Below are 16,328 nucleotides of genomic sequence, written 5' to 3'. Positions count from 1 at the left end.
TCAGGGCCCCTGACCTGGGTCCTGGAGTCTCCGGGATGGCTTTTCTTATGAGAGTAAAGCTGAGGGCCAGGTGGTGGAGGTCAAAAAAGAAAGTTCCAGAGAAGGTGCTCCTGCCGCCGCTGCTGACGACGGCCCACTGCGTGAAGAGCTCTGTCCCTGTGAGCTCGTAGACGATGGGAGAGAGGCTCGGAGAAGCTAGTCAGCTGGCCCTCGGGCCGAGGCAGCAGGTGGCTGCCTGGTGAACAGGGCAGGAGCAGGGCTGAGCGCAGGGAAGCTTCCCTGATTGCGCCGGGGTCCTGGTGGTGGGAACGGGCGTCGTGTACCTTTGTTTCCTTCCCACTAAGTCTACCTGGTTCTCTTTCCTCCGGTGTTCCCTGTCGTTAGGATGCCAGCCCGTGCCAGCAGTGTAGGGCAGTCTGGGGGTTGGTGCCTGAGACAGAAGTTGGGTTTAAGGCCCTCGGGGGCTTCCTGGTGACCCATCTCACTCCCGCCTCCCCTCCACCTGCGGCTCTTCTCGGGGGACCTGCCATCGACTCCTGGACAGACCTCTCTCTCTTTTTTTTATGGGATGACGCCCTCACCCCTACAGAGCTACCTTCTACCCCCTAGAGTCCTGTGAGCTGTGGGCATGAAAACAATTAAGTTAGTGGAAGTAGAGAAAGAAGGTGCACTTGAAACAGGAATTTTGGAAGGTCTGGCTGGTGGATTGCTGTGTTTTGGTAGCTGGAGGGTGTGTTGTGCTTGGGGGCTGTGGAGGGGGTGTCCTAGAGTGTGAGGTACTTCACTTTGAACCTGTCACTTGTGTACTGAGGGTGGGTCTTGGGCCACCAGCCCCTGGAGCAGCCACATGCTTCTGGCATGAAGGTGGGCAGGAGGAAAGGGACAGCCTGGCGCCCTTTGCTCTCCGCCCCTGTGGGTCTCAGGGCCAGAAATCCAGCAGGCGCTCGGTACGTGCTGGCTGAGCAGGCAGATGGCAGAGGGCGAGTTAAGGAAAAGCCAGCCTGAAGTCCCCTGAGCCAGAGCCCTCTTTGGAGTGGGAGTTGCGTCTGGTGACAGTCTCGGTTTGATCGAGGAAAAGAGGAATGGAGACAAGGGTGGTGATGAGGAGCTTGGCTGTTCTCTCCCCACAGCCGATCCAGGAACAATTTCCACAAAGACGAACCCTAAAAATAGCTGAAGCTGGCCACGTCACTGCCAGTGCCACCCGAGCAGGGCACCGCGTGAGCAGGTCTCCACAGCCCTTTGTGCCATGGGGCTTGGCCAGGTGACTCAGCCTCATAGGCCTGTGCCCCCAGGAGAGGGGTGGGCAGGAGCCAGACCTCGGGGCAGGAGGTGCTGGTCAGGAAGGGCCACAGAGGCTCACCTGACACGTATTTCCAGGGGACCCACTGGGTGCAGATGCTGTAGGCACAGTGGTGGCAGGAGGCCTTCAATAAATAAGGGCCTGGTAATGGCAAGCTGCTGTGAAGAAAACAAAGGAGGATATGGGGCAGGGGCGACAGGTCAGGGGGCACTGGGGAAGCAAGGCCTGGTGGGGTCTGGAAGCCAGACGGGCAGATGAAATGGGACACATTGATGTGCCGCGGAGTCTGGCAGCGGGGCACCGGTATGCAGTGACGGGCAACGCAGTGACGGGCGTGGGTCGTGAGGCTGGTACCCAGAGCCGCTGGCCAAGAACTGTTGGATCCATTCTCCACACTGAGGGATAACAGGGTCGGTTGCAGGAGATCAGACAGGACTTTGGAAGAGGATTCTTCGGAGGGCGAGCCTGCCACTCCCCCCGCCCAGTGAGAGGGACGTTCGTGGTCACCTCAGACATATGCTCCTTGATGGAGCCCGAGCGACGTGCCTTCAAGGGCTGGAGCCATAGGCCTGCCGCAGCAGGACTGATGGGGCGGGTGAGCACCTCTGCAGTCTGGGGAGAAGCCAGGGCCCTTTTAAATCCTGGATGGAGGGAATGAGGGGAGTCTCGAGAAAGACCCAGAGCCCGACTGCTAAAACACTGGCGGTGGTGGGCGGGTGGGTCCTCAGTCTGGAGGAGAAATGGTCTGTCTGGGTTTTGAAAAGTGTGGTCAGGTGGGGTCCTGGAAGAGCACACAGCAGTGCCGCCAGGTCTGAGGGGTGGGTTATCTCAGGACAGTGAGCCCCATGTGAAGAAGGGCTTGCTCCCCCTGCCCCTGGCTTCGATAGTGTTGGGGTCAGTGACCCAGGAAGGATGAAGAGTGTGTGGCGTCGGGAATGGAGAGGGGCCATGCCGTACTCTCCCTGAGAGAACAGTCAGCCTTGTGGGCCAGCTGAGCAGAGAGGATTTTCTCAGTGTGAAGCACGTCAGCGGGGTCGGGACACTTAATTGTGTTTTTTCTTTAATTTAATTTAATTTAATTTTTTTATGGTACACAGGCCTCTCACCGCTGTGGCCTCTCCCGTTGCGGAGCACAGGCTCCGGACGTGCAGGCTCAGCGGCCATGGCTCACGGGCCCAGCCGCTCTGCGGCACGTGGGATCTTCCCGGACCGGGGCACGAACCTGTGTCCCCTGCATTGGCAGGTGGACTCTCAACCACTGCGCCACCAGGGAAGCCCTTAATTGTGTTTTATACTTGAGGTGGTTGTAGAATTCTCTGTTACCCAGAGTTATCAGAACAGTCACAGGACTGACCCACATTTTCATCCCGGGCTATGTCTACGTTCAGAGTGTCGACTTACAAACATGCACAACGTGAGAGTTGCGAGTTAAGTTTTCTTTGGGGCAAAATGAGGACTGCAGCCCGGGAGACAGCATCCCGGATCGCTCTGAGAAGCTGCTCCACAGAGGCAGGGGGGAAGGTCAGCATAGATGTGATTGGGGTGAAGGCGGAGTGTGTGCAACCGAGCACACAGCTTTTGTAGAAGGTTCTGCTCGTCTCGTGTGTGTCACTGCCAGTCACGAGGAGCAGACGTCGCCGTGAAGGGTTTTAGTGCTTGTCTAGATACGAGGAGATACAGGATTGGGCTCACAAAATTGTCTCCTGAAAAGATCCATCTATCGGAAGACCTGCTCTGCCAGTTTTACCCAGAGCCCAGAGTGCCTCAGTTCAGCTCTGCACCTGAACTCCTTTCAGGGGGTGTTGAAAGTCAGCAGCTGCAGCAGCACAGGATTTAATCCTTGTAGAGGTAGCTGGCAGGTGACAATGGCGAGTGCCAATTTGTAGTTGACAAGAGGAACCGTAGGAGGTAAATAATGTGGGCTTATGGTTACATGTGGTTCTGCATCTGTTCATTGCACTAGTTTCGTAAAGATCTGAGGAAGGCGCATTCAGATATGTAGGTGCAAAGGCTCCATTTTGAAGTTAGTGCAGACACGACCTGCTCATTGGTTGGATGTGATGTTTAATGTGAAAGAAAGAAGAATCAAAGATAGTGTGACTGGAGCCGTTGGGAAACGTGGTGCCTTTTATTGAGAAGGGGAGAATGGGGAGCAAGGTAGCTGCGGAGTTTTGTTTTAGCGGAGCGTCATGCTGGAAACTGAGAACTCTGCTTTGGCCCTGGAAAGGCTTAGACAACTGTTTCATCCAAGTGGAGATGCTGAGTGTACAGTTGGGTGTATGAGAGGGGGTTCAGGGGGGACAGCAGGGCTGAGGGTGCAAGTTTGAAGTCATGGATGATGCTTAAAATTATGGGAGAGGATGAGATCACTTGGGTGTGGGTGTGTGGATCGAGAAGCAAAGAAGGCTACAGACGGAGCCTTGTCTGAACCTTTGGCTGTCAGGAGGATTCCAGCATTCAGAAGCCAAGTAGGAAAGAAGGAGCCAGCAAAAGAGAGCAAGGCGGGGACTTGCGGGGAGTAGGAGCAGCACTGCAAGTGTGCTGCATCTGGGGGCAGAGCAGAGTTTCCAGAAAGTGATCGACCAGGTCAGCTGTTGCTGAGAGGTCCCAGGAGCTGTTGGTAAACTTGACAAGAGCGTTTCGGCTGTGGGGATGAAACCTCGGAATGTGTAGGTTAAAGGGAGGAGGTATGGAAGTGAGGATGGCAAGTATAGTCGGCTCGTTCAGGGGGTTTCCCTGTGAAGTGGAGCAGGGCAAGAGGAGGTGAGTGCAGGGAGATGTGGGAATTGGCTTTTTTTTTTTTTTAAGAAGATGTTGGGGGTAGGAGTTTATTAATTAATTAATTAATTATTTCTGTGTTGGGTCTTTGTTTCTGTGCGAGGGCTTTCTCTAGTTGTGGCGAGCGGGGGCCACTCTTCATCACGGTGCGCCGGCCTCTCACTATCGCGGCCTCTCTTGTTGCGGAGCACAGGCTCCAGACGCGCAGGCTCAGTAGTTGTGGCTCACGGGCGTAGTTGCTCCGCGGCATGTGGGATCTTCCCAGACCAGGGCTCGAACCCGTGTCCCCTGCCTTAGCAGGCAGATTCTCAACCACTGTGCCACCAGGGAAGCCCCTGGCGTTTTTTTAAAATGAAACTTTCTTTTGAGGTAATTGTAGGTTCAAATGCAGTTGTAAGAAATAATGCAGAGAGAGCCCTTGTGTGCTTTGCACTTTTCCTGTAACGGTAACAACCTGCAAAGCTAGTAGCTGCCGGAACCAGGGCAGTGACACTGCTACAGTCAAGGCACAGGACGTTGCATCACAAGGGATGTTGTGCTGCTCTTTTATAGCCACGCCCACTTCTCTCCTGCCTTCACCCCTGGTAGCCACTAATCTTTTTGCCGCATTGATATTTTTGCCATTTCAAGAATGTTATACAGATGAAACCGTACCCTATGTGACTTTTGGGGATTGGCTATTTTTCACTCAGCGTAATACTCTGGAGATGCATCCAGATTATTCTTTGTGTCAGCAGTTTCTTTCTTTTAATTGTTGAGTGGTGCTCCAGGTGTGGGTGGACTACAGTGTTTAATTCTCACCTGTTAAAGGACATCTGTGTTGTCTCTGTTCAGGGTTATCAGGAATAAAGTTGCTCTGCACATTTGTGGGCAGGTTTTTGTGCAAATGTCAGTTTTCATTTCTCTGGGTTAAATGCTCAAGAGTGCAGTTTCTGGGTTGTATGCGTGTTTAGTTCTTTAAGAAATTAACGCTTTTCCAGAGGCCTGTGTTCTTTTGCATCCCCACCAGCGGTGTATGAATAATCTAGTTTTTCTGCATCCTCACTGGTATTTGGTGCTTTTAACGTCAGCCATTCTGACAGTGTGTGGAGATGGATCTCAGTGCACTTCCTAATGGCTGATGACATTAAGTATCTTTTCATACGTATTTGCCATTTGTGTATCTTCTTCAGTGAAATATCTCTTCCTATCTTTTGCTCATGGTCTGGATTGTTCTTTCACTGTAGAGTTTTTATATATTCTAGGTATATTCTAGTTCTTTGTCAGGTGTGTGGTTTGCAAATGTTTTCTCGTCAGTAGCTCGTCTTTTCATACTCCTCACCTGGTCTGTGAAAGAACCAGCGTTTTTAATGTTAATAAAGTCCAGTTTATCAGTTTTTCCTTTTGTGGATTGGGCTTTTGGCATCAAATCTAAGAACCCTTTGCCTAGTCCTAAATCTTAAATATTTTCTTCTATATTTTTTTCTAAAAGTTTTATTATTTTATATGTAAGTCTGTGATCCATCTTGAGTTAATTTTTGTATAAAGTGTGAGGTTTAGGTTGAGGTGCATGTGCTCTCTCTCCCCCTCCCTCCCTCCCCTTCCCCTCGCCCGTTCCTCCCTTCCTCCCTCCCTCCCTCCCTCCCTCCCTCTCCTTTCTTTCTTTCCTTCTTTTTCTTTCTTTCTTTCTTTCTTTCTTTCTTTTCTTTTCTTTCTTTCTTTTTACTATCCTTGCCTGGTTTTGTTTTCAGGGTAACACAAGCTTTATAAAATGAATTGAGAAGTAATTACTCCTCTTCTGTTTTTCTAGAAGAGATTGTGCATAAGTGGTGTTAATTATTTATTAAATGTTTGGTAGAATTCTATAATCTGGGCCCTGAGATTTCTTTTATTTTTTCATATAACACTTTTATTTTTATTCATCTACCATGAAATTCACAAAGTGGCGAATAGCTCAGTGCTTTTTGTATGTGCACAGGACTGTGCAACCATTACTATCACTCATTTTTGAAGATTTTCATCAACCAAAAAAGAAACCCTGTACCCATTAGTAGTCACTTCCCATTCCTCCATCCCCAGCCTCTGGCAACCACTAATATATTTCTGTCTCTTTATATTCGTCTATTCCAGACATTTCATACAAATGGACTCATACAATATATGGGATTTTGTGTTTTTAAGGTCCATCCATGTTGTAGCAAATATCAGTATTTCATTGCTTTTATTATCAAATATGATTCCACTGTGTGGATGTACACTCTTGTTTGTATTTCATTGGTTGATGGACATTTGGGTTGTTTCCATGTTTTTACATTATGAATAATCCTGCTATAGACATTTGTGTACCAATTTTTGTGTGGACTATGTTTTCATTTCTCTTAGGTGTACACCTAGGAGTGGAATTTCTGGGTCACATGGTAACTCCATATTTAACCTTTTGAAGAACTGCCAAACTGGTTTCCAAAGTGGTTGCAACATTTTACATCCCCACTAGGAATGCACAAGTGTTCCAAATTGTCCACATCCTCACCAACACTTGTTGTCTATCTTTTTAATTTTAATATCCTAGTAAAATTACAATTTAATTTTAATTTTAACCAACCAACCATGGAGTGAAGTGGTATTTAATTTTATCTTTGATTTGCATTTCCTTAATGACTTATGATGTAGAGCATCTTTTATATGCTTATTATACCATTTATATATCTTCTTTGGAGAAATATGTATTCATATCCTTTGCCCATTTAAAAATTGGGTTATTTGTCATTTTATTGTTGACCTATAAGATTTCTTTATATATTGTGGACACTAGACCCTTACCAGATATTTCAGATGATTTGCAAATATTTTCTCACATTCTGTGTGTTATCATTTCACTTTCCTGATGGTATCATTTGAAGTAAAAAAGATTTTTATTTTGATGAAGTCCATTTTTTTCTGTTTTTGTTTTCACTTTGTGCTTTTGGTGTAGTATCTAAGAGTCCATTACCTAATCAAAGTCATGAAAATTTACTACTATGTTTTCTCATTTTGGCTGGTAATATTTAGGTCTATGATCCATTTTGATTTAATTTTTGTATATGGTGTGAGGTAGGGATCCAGTTTCATTCTTTGGCCTGTGGATATCCACTTGTCCCAGCACCACTTGTTGAAAAGACTATCCTTTCCCCATTGAATTGGCTTGGTACCCTTGTTAAAAAAATCAACTCATCATAAATGTAAGGGTGTATTTGTAGATTATGTATTCTATTTCATTGATCAATGTGTCTATCCTTTTGTAGGGGAAGTTTTAAAATCACAATATCACTTTCCTTAATAGTTATTGGACTATTTATCTATTTTGTATTGGGTGAGTTGTAGTAGTTTGTGTTTTTGGAGAAATTGATCCATTTCATCCATGTTGTCAAATGTATAGAGAGTTGTTTGCAGTATTCCTTCATTATCCTTTTGATGTTTGTTGGTTCTGTAGTGAAATCCCCTGTTTCATTATTGATATTGATAAGTTGTGTCTTCTCTCTTTTTTTCTTAGTCAGTATTGCCAGAGGTATGTCAATTTAGCTTTTTTCAAAGAACAAACTTTTTCAAAAATTGATTTTCTCTTTTGTTTGCATTTTCAACTTTGTTGATTTCTGCTTTTATCTTTACTGTTTACTTTCTTCTAATTGATTTGGGTTTGTTTTGCTCTTCCTTTGCTTGCGGTGGAAGTTTAGATTATTGATTTGAGGCTTTCCCTCTTTTGTAATGTATGTATTTAGTGCTATAAATTTCCTTCTTAGAACTGCTTTAGCTGTGTCTTTCAAATTTGATATCTTGTATTTTCATATCCATTCAGTTCAATGTATTTTTAAATTTCCCTTGAGACTTCCTCTTTGATCCATGGATTATTTAGAATTGTTTGTTTACTTTGTGTTTGGAGAGTTTTCTATTATATTTCTGTTATTTGTCTCTGGTTTGATTCCATTATGGTTAGAGAATACACTAAATTTGAAAAAAATTCAGTTCTTTTAAATTTATTGAGACTTGTTTTATGGCTCAGGATATGGTCTATTTTCATATATGTCTTGTGGACACTTGAAAAGAATGTGTATATAATGTGTTGTTGTGTAGTATGTGTATAAATGTCAATTATACATCCTGTTGGTTGATGGTGAGCTCTTTTATATCCTTGCTGATTTTCTGTCTAGTTGTCTTATCAATTTTTGAGAGAGAAGTGTTTAAGTTTCCAGCTATAACTGTGCATTTGTCTGTTTCTCCTTTCAGTTCTGTCAGTTTTTGTTTCACATATGTTATAGCTCATTTGTTAGGCATATACACATTTAGAATTGCTATGTTTTCTTGATGAATTTACCCTTTTATCATTATAATGTATCCCCCACTTTTCAAAAGTTCTCTTAATGCCACTTCACTTTTATGAAAGACCTACATTAATACCCGTTTCCACTAACCAGAAGAAATCCATGGAAGATTTATGCTTTTATGAAAAAAGGTGAAAAGAGAAAATAGTGTTCAACATTTGCTTTACAGTGAGCCATTATAAAAGCAGTGTGCACCCCAAGCAGCAAGAGTGGCGCTGCCAAGCTCCTTCCCTGGGAACTACACTCAGTATCTCAGCATCATATCGCCATAGCTCTATTGTATCTGTGAGCATCTGTGTTTTATCTTACTTTCTGTATGTGTTGGCTGATGTGTCCTATGGTGATTTTTTCTTTGCTTTATGCCTTTGTGGCTTAGGAAAGATTTCATAGGAATGCACTGCTTTCAGATAGTGGGGGAAACCTGTATATGTTAGTGAAATTTTTTTTGTTATGATGTCTACTTTGTCTGATATTTATTTTCTGATATTAATATAGCCACTACAGTTTTCATTTGATTAATGTTTATATGATACTTCTTTTTCCATATTTCACTTTCAACCTACCTAAATTGTTATATTTGAAGTGAATTTCTTATAGATAAAACATAGGTGGATCATATTTTTAAAGTCACTAGCCAATCTTTGTCTTTTAATTGGTGTATTCAGACCATTTACATGTAATGTAATTATTGATATGTTAGAGCTCACATCTGCCATTTTATTTGTTTATTTTTTGTTTACTATTTGTTCTGGTTTTTTGTTTCTTTGTTTTCTTTTTCCTACCTTCTTGTGTATTACTTGAACTTTTGAAAAAATTCCATTTTGATTTATCTAGTTGTTTTTGAGTATATCTCTGTTTGGTCTTTTAGTGGTTGCTCTATATCTTATTCCAGTCTACTGGTGTCATAATTGTACCAGCTCAAGTGAAGTATATACACCTTACCTTCTTTATATCTCTTTACCCTCCCCCATGTATAATACAATTATCTTAAACATTTCCTCTACATATGTTTATAACCACATCATAGCATGTTATAATTTTTGCTTCCACTGTCAAACATAATTTAGGAAACTCAAAAGGACAAATAAAATCTATTTACCCCTATTTTTTTTTTTTTTTTAATTTTTTGAGGTACGCGGGCCGCTCACTGCTGTGGCCTCTCCCGTTGCGGAGCACAGGCTCTGGACACGCAGGCTCAGCGGCCATGGCTCACAGGCCCAGCCGCTCCGCGGCATGTGGGATCCTCCCGGACCGGGGCACGAACCCATATCCCCTGCATCGGCAGGCAGACTCTCAACCACTGCGCCACCGGGGAGGCCCTATTTTTACTCTTTTCATTGTTCTTTCTTCCTTACTAATGGTTAACAATTCCTTTTTAAATCATTTCCTTTCTGCTTAGAGACTTCCATTAGTCATTCTCTTAGGGTAGATCTGCTGGTGACAAATTCTCCCAGTTTCCCTGGTTTTTATTATGAGAATGTCTTGATGTTCCCTTCATCCCTGAAGGATATTTTTGATGGGTGTAGGTGTCTGTTGACAGTTTTTTTTTTCTCTCAGCACCTGAAAAGTATTGTGCCACTTCATTCTGGCCTCCATACTTTATGATGAGAAATCTTTTGAATTGTTTCCCTTTGTAAGTAAGGTGCCCTTTTTCTCTTGCCACTTTCAAGATTTTAAATTTATCTTTAGTTTCCCGTGGTTTGACAATGAAATGTCTTGTAGATTTCTTTGAGTTTATTCTGTATGGTATTCACTCAGCTTCTTGAATCTGTAGGTTTATGTCTCTTGCCAAATTTGGGAGTTTTTCAGCTATCATTTCTTTGAATACTGTTCAGCCTTCTCTTCTTTCTCCTGTACTCTGCTACTCTGAAACATAAATGTCAAATATTCTCTCATAGTTCCCTAGGTTCTTGAGGCTCTGCTCTGTTTTTTCTTACTTGTTTGATTTTTGTTTTTTAAGTCTATTTTCTTTCTCTTTTTTAGATTGGAGAATTTCTATTATTCTCTCTTACCACTTACTGATTCTTTCCTTTGTTGTCTTTATTCTATTGTTGTGCCCTTCCATTGAGATTTTAATTTTGATTATTGTATTTTTCAGTTCTAAATTTTCATTTTGTTCTTCTTTGTATCTTTTATTTATTTGATGATACTATTTCTTTGTTGAGACTTTCTATTTTTTCATGTGTTTCAAGTGTGTATACAATTACCGTCTGAAACATTTTTATGGTGGCTGCTTTAAAATCTTTGTCAGATACTTCTATCATCTCTGTCATCTTAGTGTTGGCAATCTATATCAGGCAGGGTTCTCCAGAGAAATAAAACCAATAGGATGTGTGTGTGTGTGTGTGTGTGTGAGAGAGAGAGAGACAAAGAGATTTAAAAAAAGGGATTTATTATTAGGAATTGACTCATGTGATTATGGAGGCTGGCAAGTGCAAATCTGCAGTAAGTTTGGGCTGGCAGGCTCAAGACCCAGGAGATGCTATGGTGCAGTTTCAGTCTGAAAGCCAGTAGTTGGAGACCCAGTAGTGCCAATGGTACAGATGAAGTCTGAATTCTCTTATAGAGAATTTTCTTTTACTTGGAAGAGGGTCAGTTTGTTGTTCTCTTCAGGCATTCAACTGATTGTACGTGGTCCACCACATTATGGAGGACAATCTGCTTCACTTTATCAATTAAAATGTTAATTTCATCCAAAAACACACTTGCAGAACCACCCCGAATAATGTTTGGCTAAATATCTGGGCACCCCATGGCCCAGTCAAGTTGACACATAAAATTAACCATCACAGCATCTATCAATTGTCTTTTTTTGTTCAGTTTGTGCTCCTCCTGGTTCTTGGTATGGCAAATGAATGTCAGTTGAAAACGACATTTTTGGCAATGTGTCCTGGGACCCTGGATCTTGTTTAAGCCCTCTGTTTTAGCTGGCTTCCTCTGACCATTCTGTCACTGGAAGCAGGGGTTGCTTCCTTGCTACTGCAAGGTGGGAGTAGAAGCCTGGAAAGTTCCCCCACCTGGCCTCTGTTGACACATTGTGGGGGTCTTTTCCATACTGCTGGGTGGGATGGTAGTTCTGGCTCCCCACTTGCCTCTCGGATACTTACCTGGTTGGGAAGGTTTTGTGTGCCTCGTTTCTGCTCTCCACGTGGTCTCTGCCCACTATGTGGGTGGCGGGTGTGTGTGGCCTCGTTACTGGGTGGTGGTAAAAGTCTGACTTTCTGGCAGCACCTCAGTGGGGAGGGGGTGGTGTGTCTCATTACTGTCATGTGGGGGTGGAAGTCCCGGCTCCCCGTGTGTCTCCACTGATACCACAGAGGTGGGTGGGATGGGGGCCTCGTCAACCATCTGCCAAGGAGGACGTCCCACCTTCCTGCTTGTCGTTCTCTGACATGTCTGTGGTTTGGGAGTGTGGGGAGGTTGGTTACCTCATTACAGTCTGGGGAGGGTGGTCGCCTAGGCTTCCTCCTGGGTCTTTGCTGGCAGGAATGGAAGTTTCACCACAGTTTTTTCTGCCGTTTGGCTGGAGTAGTGCATCTATTGTCTGCCTTGCCCCCCTTCCTGGCCCTTTGGTTAGCGAGAGAGAGTGCTGGCTTTTGTTGGTGTATTTTTTGTCTGTGTCTCTTGGCATTTCCAGGTTGTAGGCTTTAAAAGCCCGAGGTCTGGGATATATGAGGCAAAAACAAAACAAAAACACAGGGAACTTACCATGGGTCCAGAGGTCCCAGCTGATCTGCTTTCTTTTCTACACTTTTCAGAGTCTTCTGTGAAATACATATTTGCTCTAGGTGTAATGTCCAGGGTGCTAATTGTACTCAGTGGGAGAAATAGGGAAGAGTATGTCCATCTTCCCAGAAGTGCAAGTCCTTGTTTGTTTTGTCTTGTTTTCTAAGAAGACAATAGGGTGCTTTGGCTACTGATGGGAACGGTCCATCAGAGGGAGACTGCAGGAGCCAAGTCCTCGAGTAGGTGAGAGGAGCTGGGGCCACGGCAGCACATCTCTCCTTTTCCCCAGAAGGAGGCAGGTTTTGAGGGTGCCCTTTGGAGAGATTGGCGGCTTTGGTGGTCATCTTAGCCCACAGGTCAGAGTTGCATGTGAGGCTGGCAGAGGTGTGGTCCGGGAACACTAGCAGCTCATAGAGCTGGGGGTCTGAGTGTCTATTCTGGTCAAGGCCCGGGGGTCTCAGCGGCCAGCCTGGAATCAGTGTCCGGGAATCAGAAGCCACAAGTGGCAGGCAGTCCAGGGGACTCAGGACTTGCAGGGGTAGAGTCCGCAGATCTGAGTAGGCCAGCAGACACTGGAGGGCAGGAATTCCGGCAGCAGCACCTGGAGATCAGCCCCAGCCTCAGGGCAGTGCCAGGCCGTCTTCCTGCCTCTGTCCTGCTCAGGGCCCTGGCCCTTGGCTTGTGAGCCGCCTCTGAAGAGAGGAACAGAGGGGCCAGGCGGTCACCTGCCCACAACACCCACCCCTCTTGATTCACTTCTAGTACCAGACTCGTGGGGAGAAAGAGGCTCTCCACTCCTCTCAGCTGGGTCTACGGGGGGCCCCTGAAAACAAAACAACAGTGGAAATGAATTGGACTCAGAGGGCCTCACACTTCTGTGGGCTGTGCTCTAAAAATCAAAAGGTCTGGGAAGACCTTTTGCATTTGGTTATTTAGACCAGGCCCTGGTGCCGGTTCTGTCTTAGGCCCAGCTGTTCCCTGAGGACCTGTGGGCTTGCCGTTGACGGGGGAATGCGGCACAGGGCTTACTGCTCTGAGCTGTGGAAACTGCAGGAGACAAAAAGAAGATCAGACTTGGGCCTTGGGGTCCGTGGGCTTCACAAAGGAGGAGTGTCTTTGGAGCTGCCTGGTGTGTCCAGCAGCCTGGGAAGCAGAGAGGAGGTGTCCAGGAGGGGTACCTGGGGCAGCCCTTGGCCTCCTGGGACTACTCCTGGGCTTTTCAGTGTTGCTGGCAGTGGCCAGGAGCATGAAGCTCCTTGGTCCTTTGGGGGCCTCATCCCCAGAGGGGGGCTCTGTGGGGCAGGGGCAGGCAGGTGTGACAGTGGGTCCTGCCTGGATTACCTGTCTGGACCCGCCTGCACTTGGACTCTGCCGGTGTGTGAGAAGGGCCGGGGAGCTTCCATGGCCAGGGCTCTGTCCTGCCCACCGTCCTGCACATCTCCTCTTGCTTCCAGACCAACGATGCGGCCGGCAACACCTGGAACTGGCTCTACTTCCTGCCCCTCATCATCATCGGCTCCTTCTTCATGCTCAACCTGGTGCTGGGCGTGCTCTCGGGGTAAGAGGCCATGCGGTTGTGTGCTACCTCTGTGTTTGCAGGCCGGGGAGGGGGCTGATGGGGCTGGACACGGCCTGTGTGGTGGGGGAGGCGAGGCGCGGCCTGGCCCCGGGACGGTCACTCCCAGCGTCCTGAGCTCTCCCTTGGTGGTCCCTGGCCCTGGCCTCCTCACCCGTAGCTCGTGGCCGTCACCCCGGCCTCTGAGCCAGGGGAGGGGCTGCTGCTGCCTCTTATCTGGGTTTGTGGTGCGGTTTCTGAGCAGCCCTGGGGACAAGAGAGCCCTTCTGTGTGACACTGGAGAAGGAATGGAGCGGCCTTGGGTCTCCACCCCAGCCCTGACCCCTGGCTTGCCTCGCCTCTCTGGTCACCTGTCCCTGCTGACCTCCAGGAGAAGAGAAGGGAGGATGCAGGGCTGGGGTCCCTCCTGGAGAAAGGGTGCTTCTTACCTTCGTTGGTAGCAAGGTGTAGCACACCTGTGGCCCATAGTGCCCTCCTGTCCTGCATGGGGCCGAGGACCAAGGAAGTGCTGTTGGCTTCAGGGAACAACCAGGGCTGGTGTTTGGGGCTCCTGCCCTTGTCCGGGGCCGAGGAAGCTGTGCAGACAGAGGGAGAGGGCATTGGGCTGGCCTGCCTCCCTGCCCCCACCTGAGCATCAGATTCCTTGTAAGGCTGGAGGGGAAGGTTTCCATTCCACCCGCCTTGAAGATTCCTGCTCAGGCCCACGGCTCCTGAGGTCGTGACCCAGGGCGCAGCTATCATATTGGTCTGGAAAGGAACAGCCACAGAGAGGACAGTGGCTGGGCCCAAGGGCTCTGTGCTCTGGCTCTGGCATGTGTTCCTGCCTTGGCCCCCTCCTGTAAGAATCTGACTGTTAGTAGTGTGTCTTTCTAAGCACCTCTGCCAGGAGCAGGCAGGCCCACAGCACAGGGGACCGATGAGAACTCCCAGTCAGGGGGGGAGCTGTGGTCCGAGCTGGGATGGGGAAGCCAAGGGAGGCCCGGGGCTCAGAGAAGCCTCCTGGGGAAGGGGCAGCTCATCTGAGGCCCAGAGGGGACCAGGAATGAGCTTGGCAAAGGAGAGGGGAGCGTCTCCCAGGCAGAGAATTGTTGGGGCGGAAGCACAGAGGGTGTGGTGTGTGCGATGCTCAGAGCCGGGGCTGCCAGTCTGTGCCAGGGGCCAGACTCGTGAGGAGGGCGGGCCCCGTGCTGGGCCGTGTGGAGGGGAGGCTGGCGGGACACGAGTGGGTCCTGCTCAAGCTTACTCTGGAGAACGTGAGAAAGAAGCAGGGGTAGCAGCGGAGACTGGGTGAGGGGCCCCGAACTTTGTGTATCCCAGCCCTGCCCCCAGCTGTGGGCATCCTTGCCTCTGGGGACCAGCCGATACAGGCTGATTTGCCTAATGAGTCTCAGCTAAGCCCTCCCTCTGCCCCCCCCACCCCCCCAGCTCCAGCAGCGGGGCCCCAGGGTTCTCTGCCAGCCCCAGGGAGGCTGGAGACTGCACGGCCCCTCAGGCCAGTGGTCAGCACACAACGTGTGGCTCTGCCACATCTGGAGGAGGGCTGCCTGACGGGCCAGCCTGGAGCTGGTTCAGCCTTGCTCCCCGCCACGCCCCAGGCTCTCACCCTCCCAGTGCCCAGAGAAGCAGAATCGGTGGTTCCTCTCGCAACCCTTCCTCCCAGTGGGGCCAAAGCCTGGGGAGGGTAGGCCACAGCCAGCCGCCTCCTGAGCAGTGGCTGCCCGGTGGCCAGGCCTTGGTCACTGCAGCGAGTTTCTGCTGGCGGCTCTCGGCCAACTGGGCAGTATGGTCACGCCCCACTGCCACCCCCAGGCCCTCTTGCCCTCCGGTGTGGTTGATGGCGTTGGCCTGGTGGGGAGACCGCGAGGGGCCCTGCGTTCCTGCAGATTCCGGACTTGGTGAGAGGTCCAGGTGGGAGCCGTCTCCTCTCGTTGCCAGGGTTGCAGCAGCTCAGGCCCTGGTGGACACCAGTCTCAGGCTTGAGGTCCATCCTGGTCGGAGCCAAGCTCTCCCTCTCACCATGGCTGCGTGACAGGAGCCAGGCCTGCCGGGCCTGCCCCTCTGCCAAGCCCAGAAGCTGCTTCTCCTGGGGGAGAGACAGCCGCTCGCTCGCTCGCTCGCTCGGCAGAGAACAGACATTGCTGTTTTGCCCTGAGGGTGTGCCTGCCTGCCCTCTGGGGACCTGAGCTAGGGTGTGTGCACGTGTGTGTGTGTGTGTGTGTGTCTGCGTCTGTGTGCGTGCACGCGCTCTTGTTCCTGTGTGCGTGAATGGCTTCCTTCTGGCCTTTTGAGCCTCTTGGCTTCTAAGCTTGGCTGGGAGACTGGGGCTGTGGTGCTGAGGGCCCAGGAGGGCAGAAGAGCCTCAGTGGTTTGGCTGAGGAGCTGGGTGATTCTAGAATGTCTCCCTGTCATCTCTGGCCGCCCTGAGCCAATCCAGTGCCTGCCCGTCCCTCCTCTTCTAGCAGTGGCTCTGGGTCTGAACCAGCAGAAGAAACAAAGCGGAAGCTCTGCTCTGGGGGATTGTTGTCCAGAAGCTCTCTGTAGCGTCTCTGTCCAGATGACAGGGCCTGGCACTTGGAGGGTGCGTGCCCAGGCCTGCTCTAGGCCAGCGGGA

At 48.6% G+C, this 16,328-nt stretch overlaps 1 protein-coding gene across 1 annotated transcript in view; it reads left to right on the top strand.

The window, feature by feature from the left end:
* Nucleotides 1-16,328, top strand: part of CACNA1B (calcium voltage-gated channel subunit alpha1 B) — a 197,155-nt gene that overhangs the window by 52,377 nt on the left and 128,450 nt on the right. Inside the window, exon 7 of the mRNA XM_081237354.1 lies at nt 13,596-13,699. Within this exon, the coding sequence (XP_081093480.1) occupies nt 13,596-13,699 (104 nt within the window). The remainder of the gene's footprint in view (nt 1-13,595; nt 13,700-16,328) is intronic.

The sequence above is a fragment of the Mesoplodon bidens genome (assembly GCF_964165515.1).
Source record: "Mesoplodon bidens genome assembly, chromosome: 6".
NCBI lineage: Eukaryota > Metazoa > Chordata > Mammalia > Artiodactyla > Ziphiidae > Mesoplodon > Mesoplodon bidens.
Note: the sequence above shows the minus strand (reverse complement) of the source record. Positions and strands in the feature narration are given on the sequence as shown.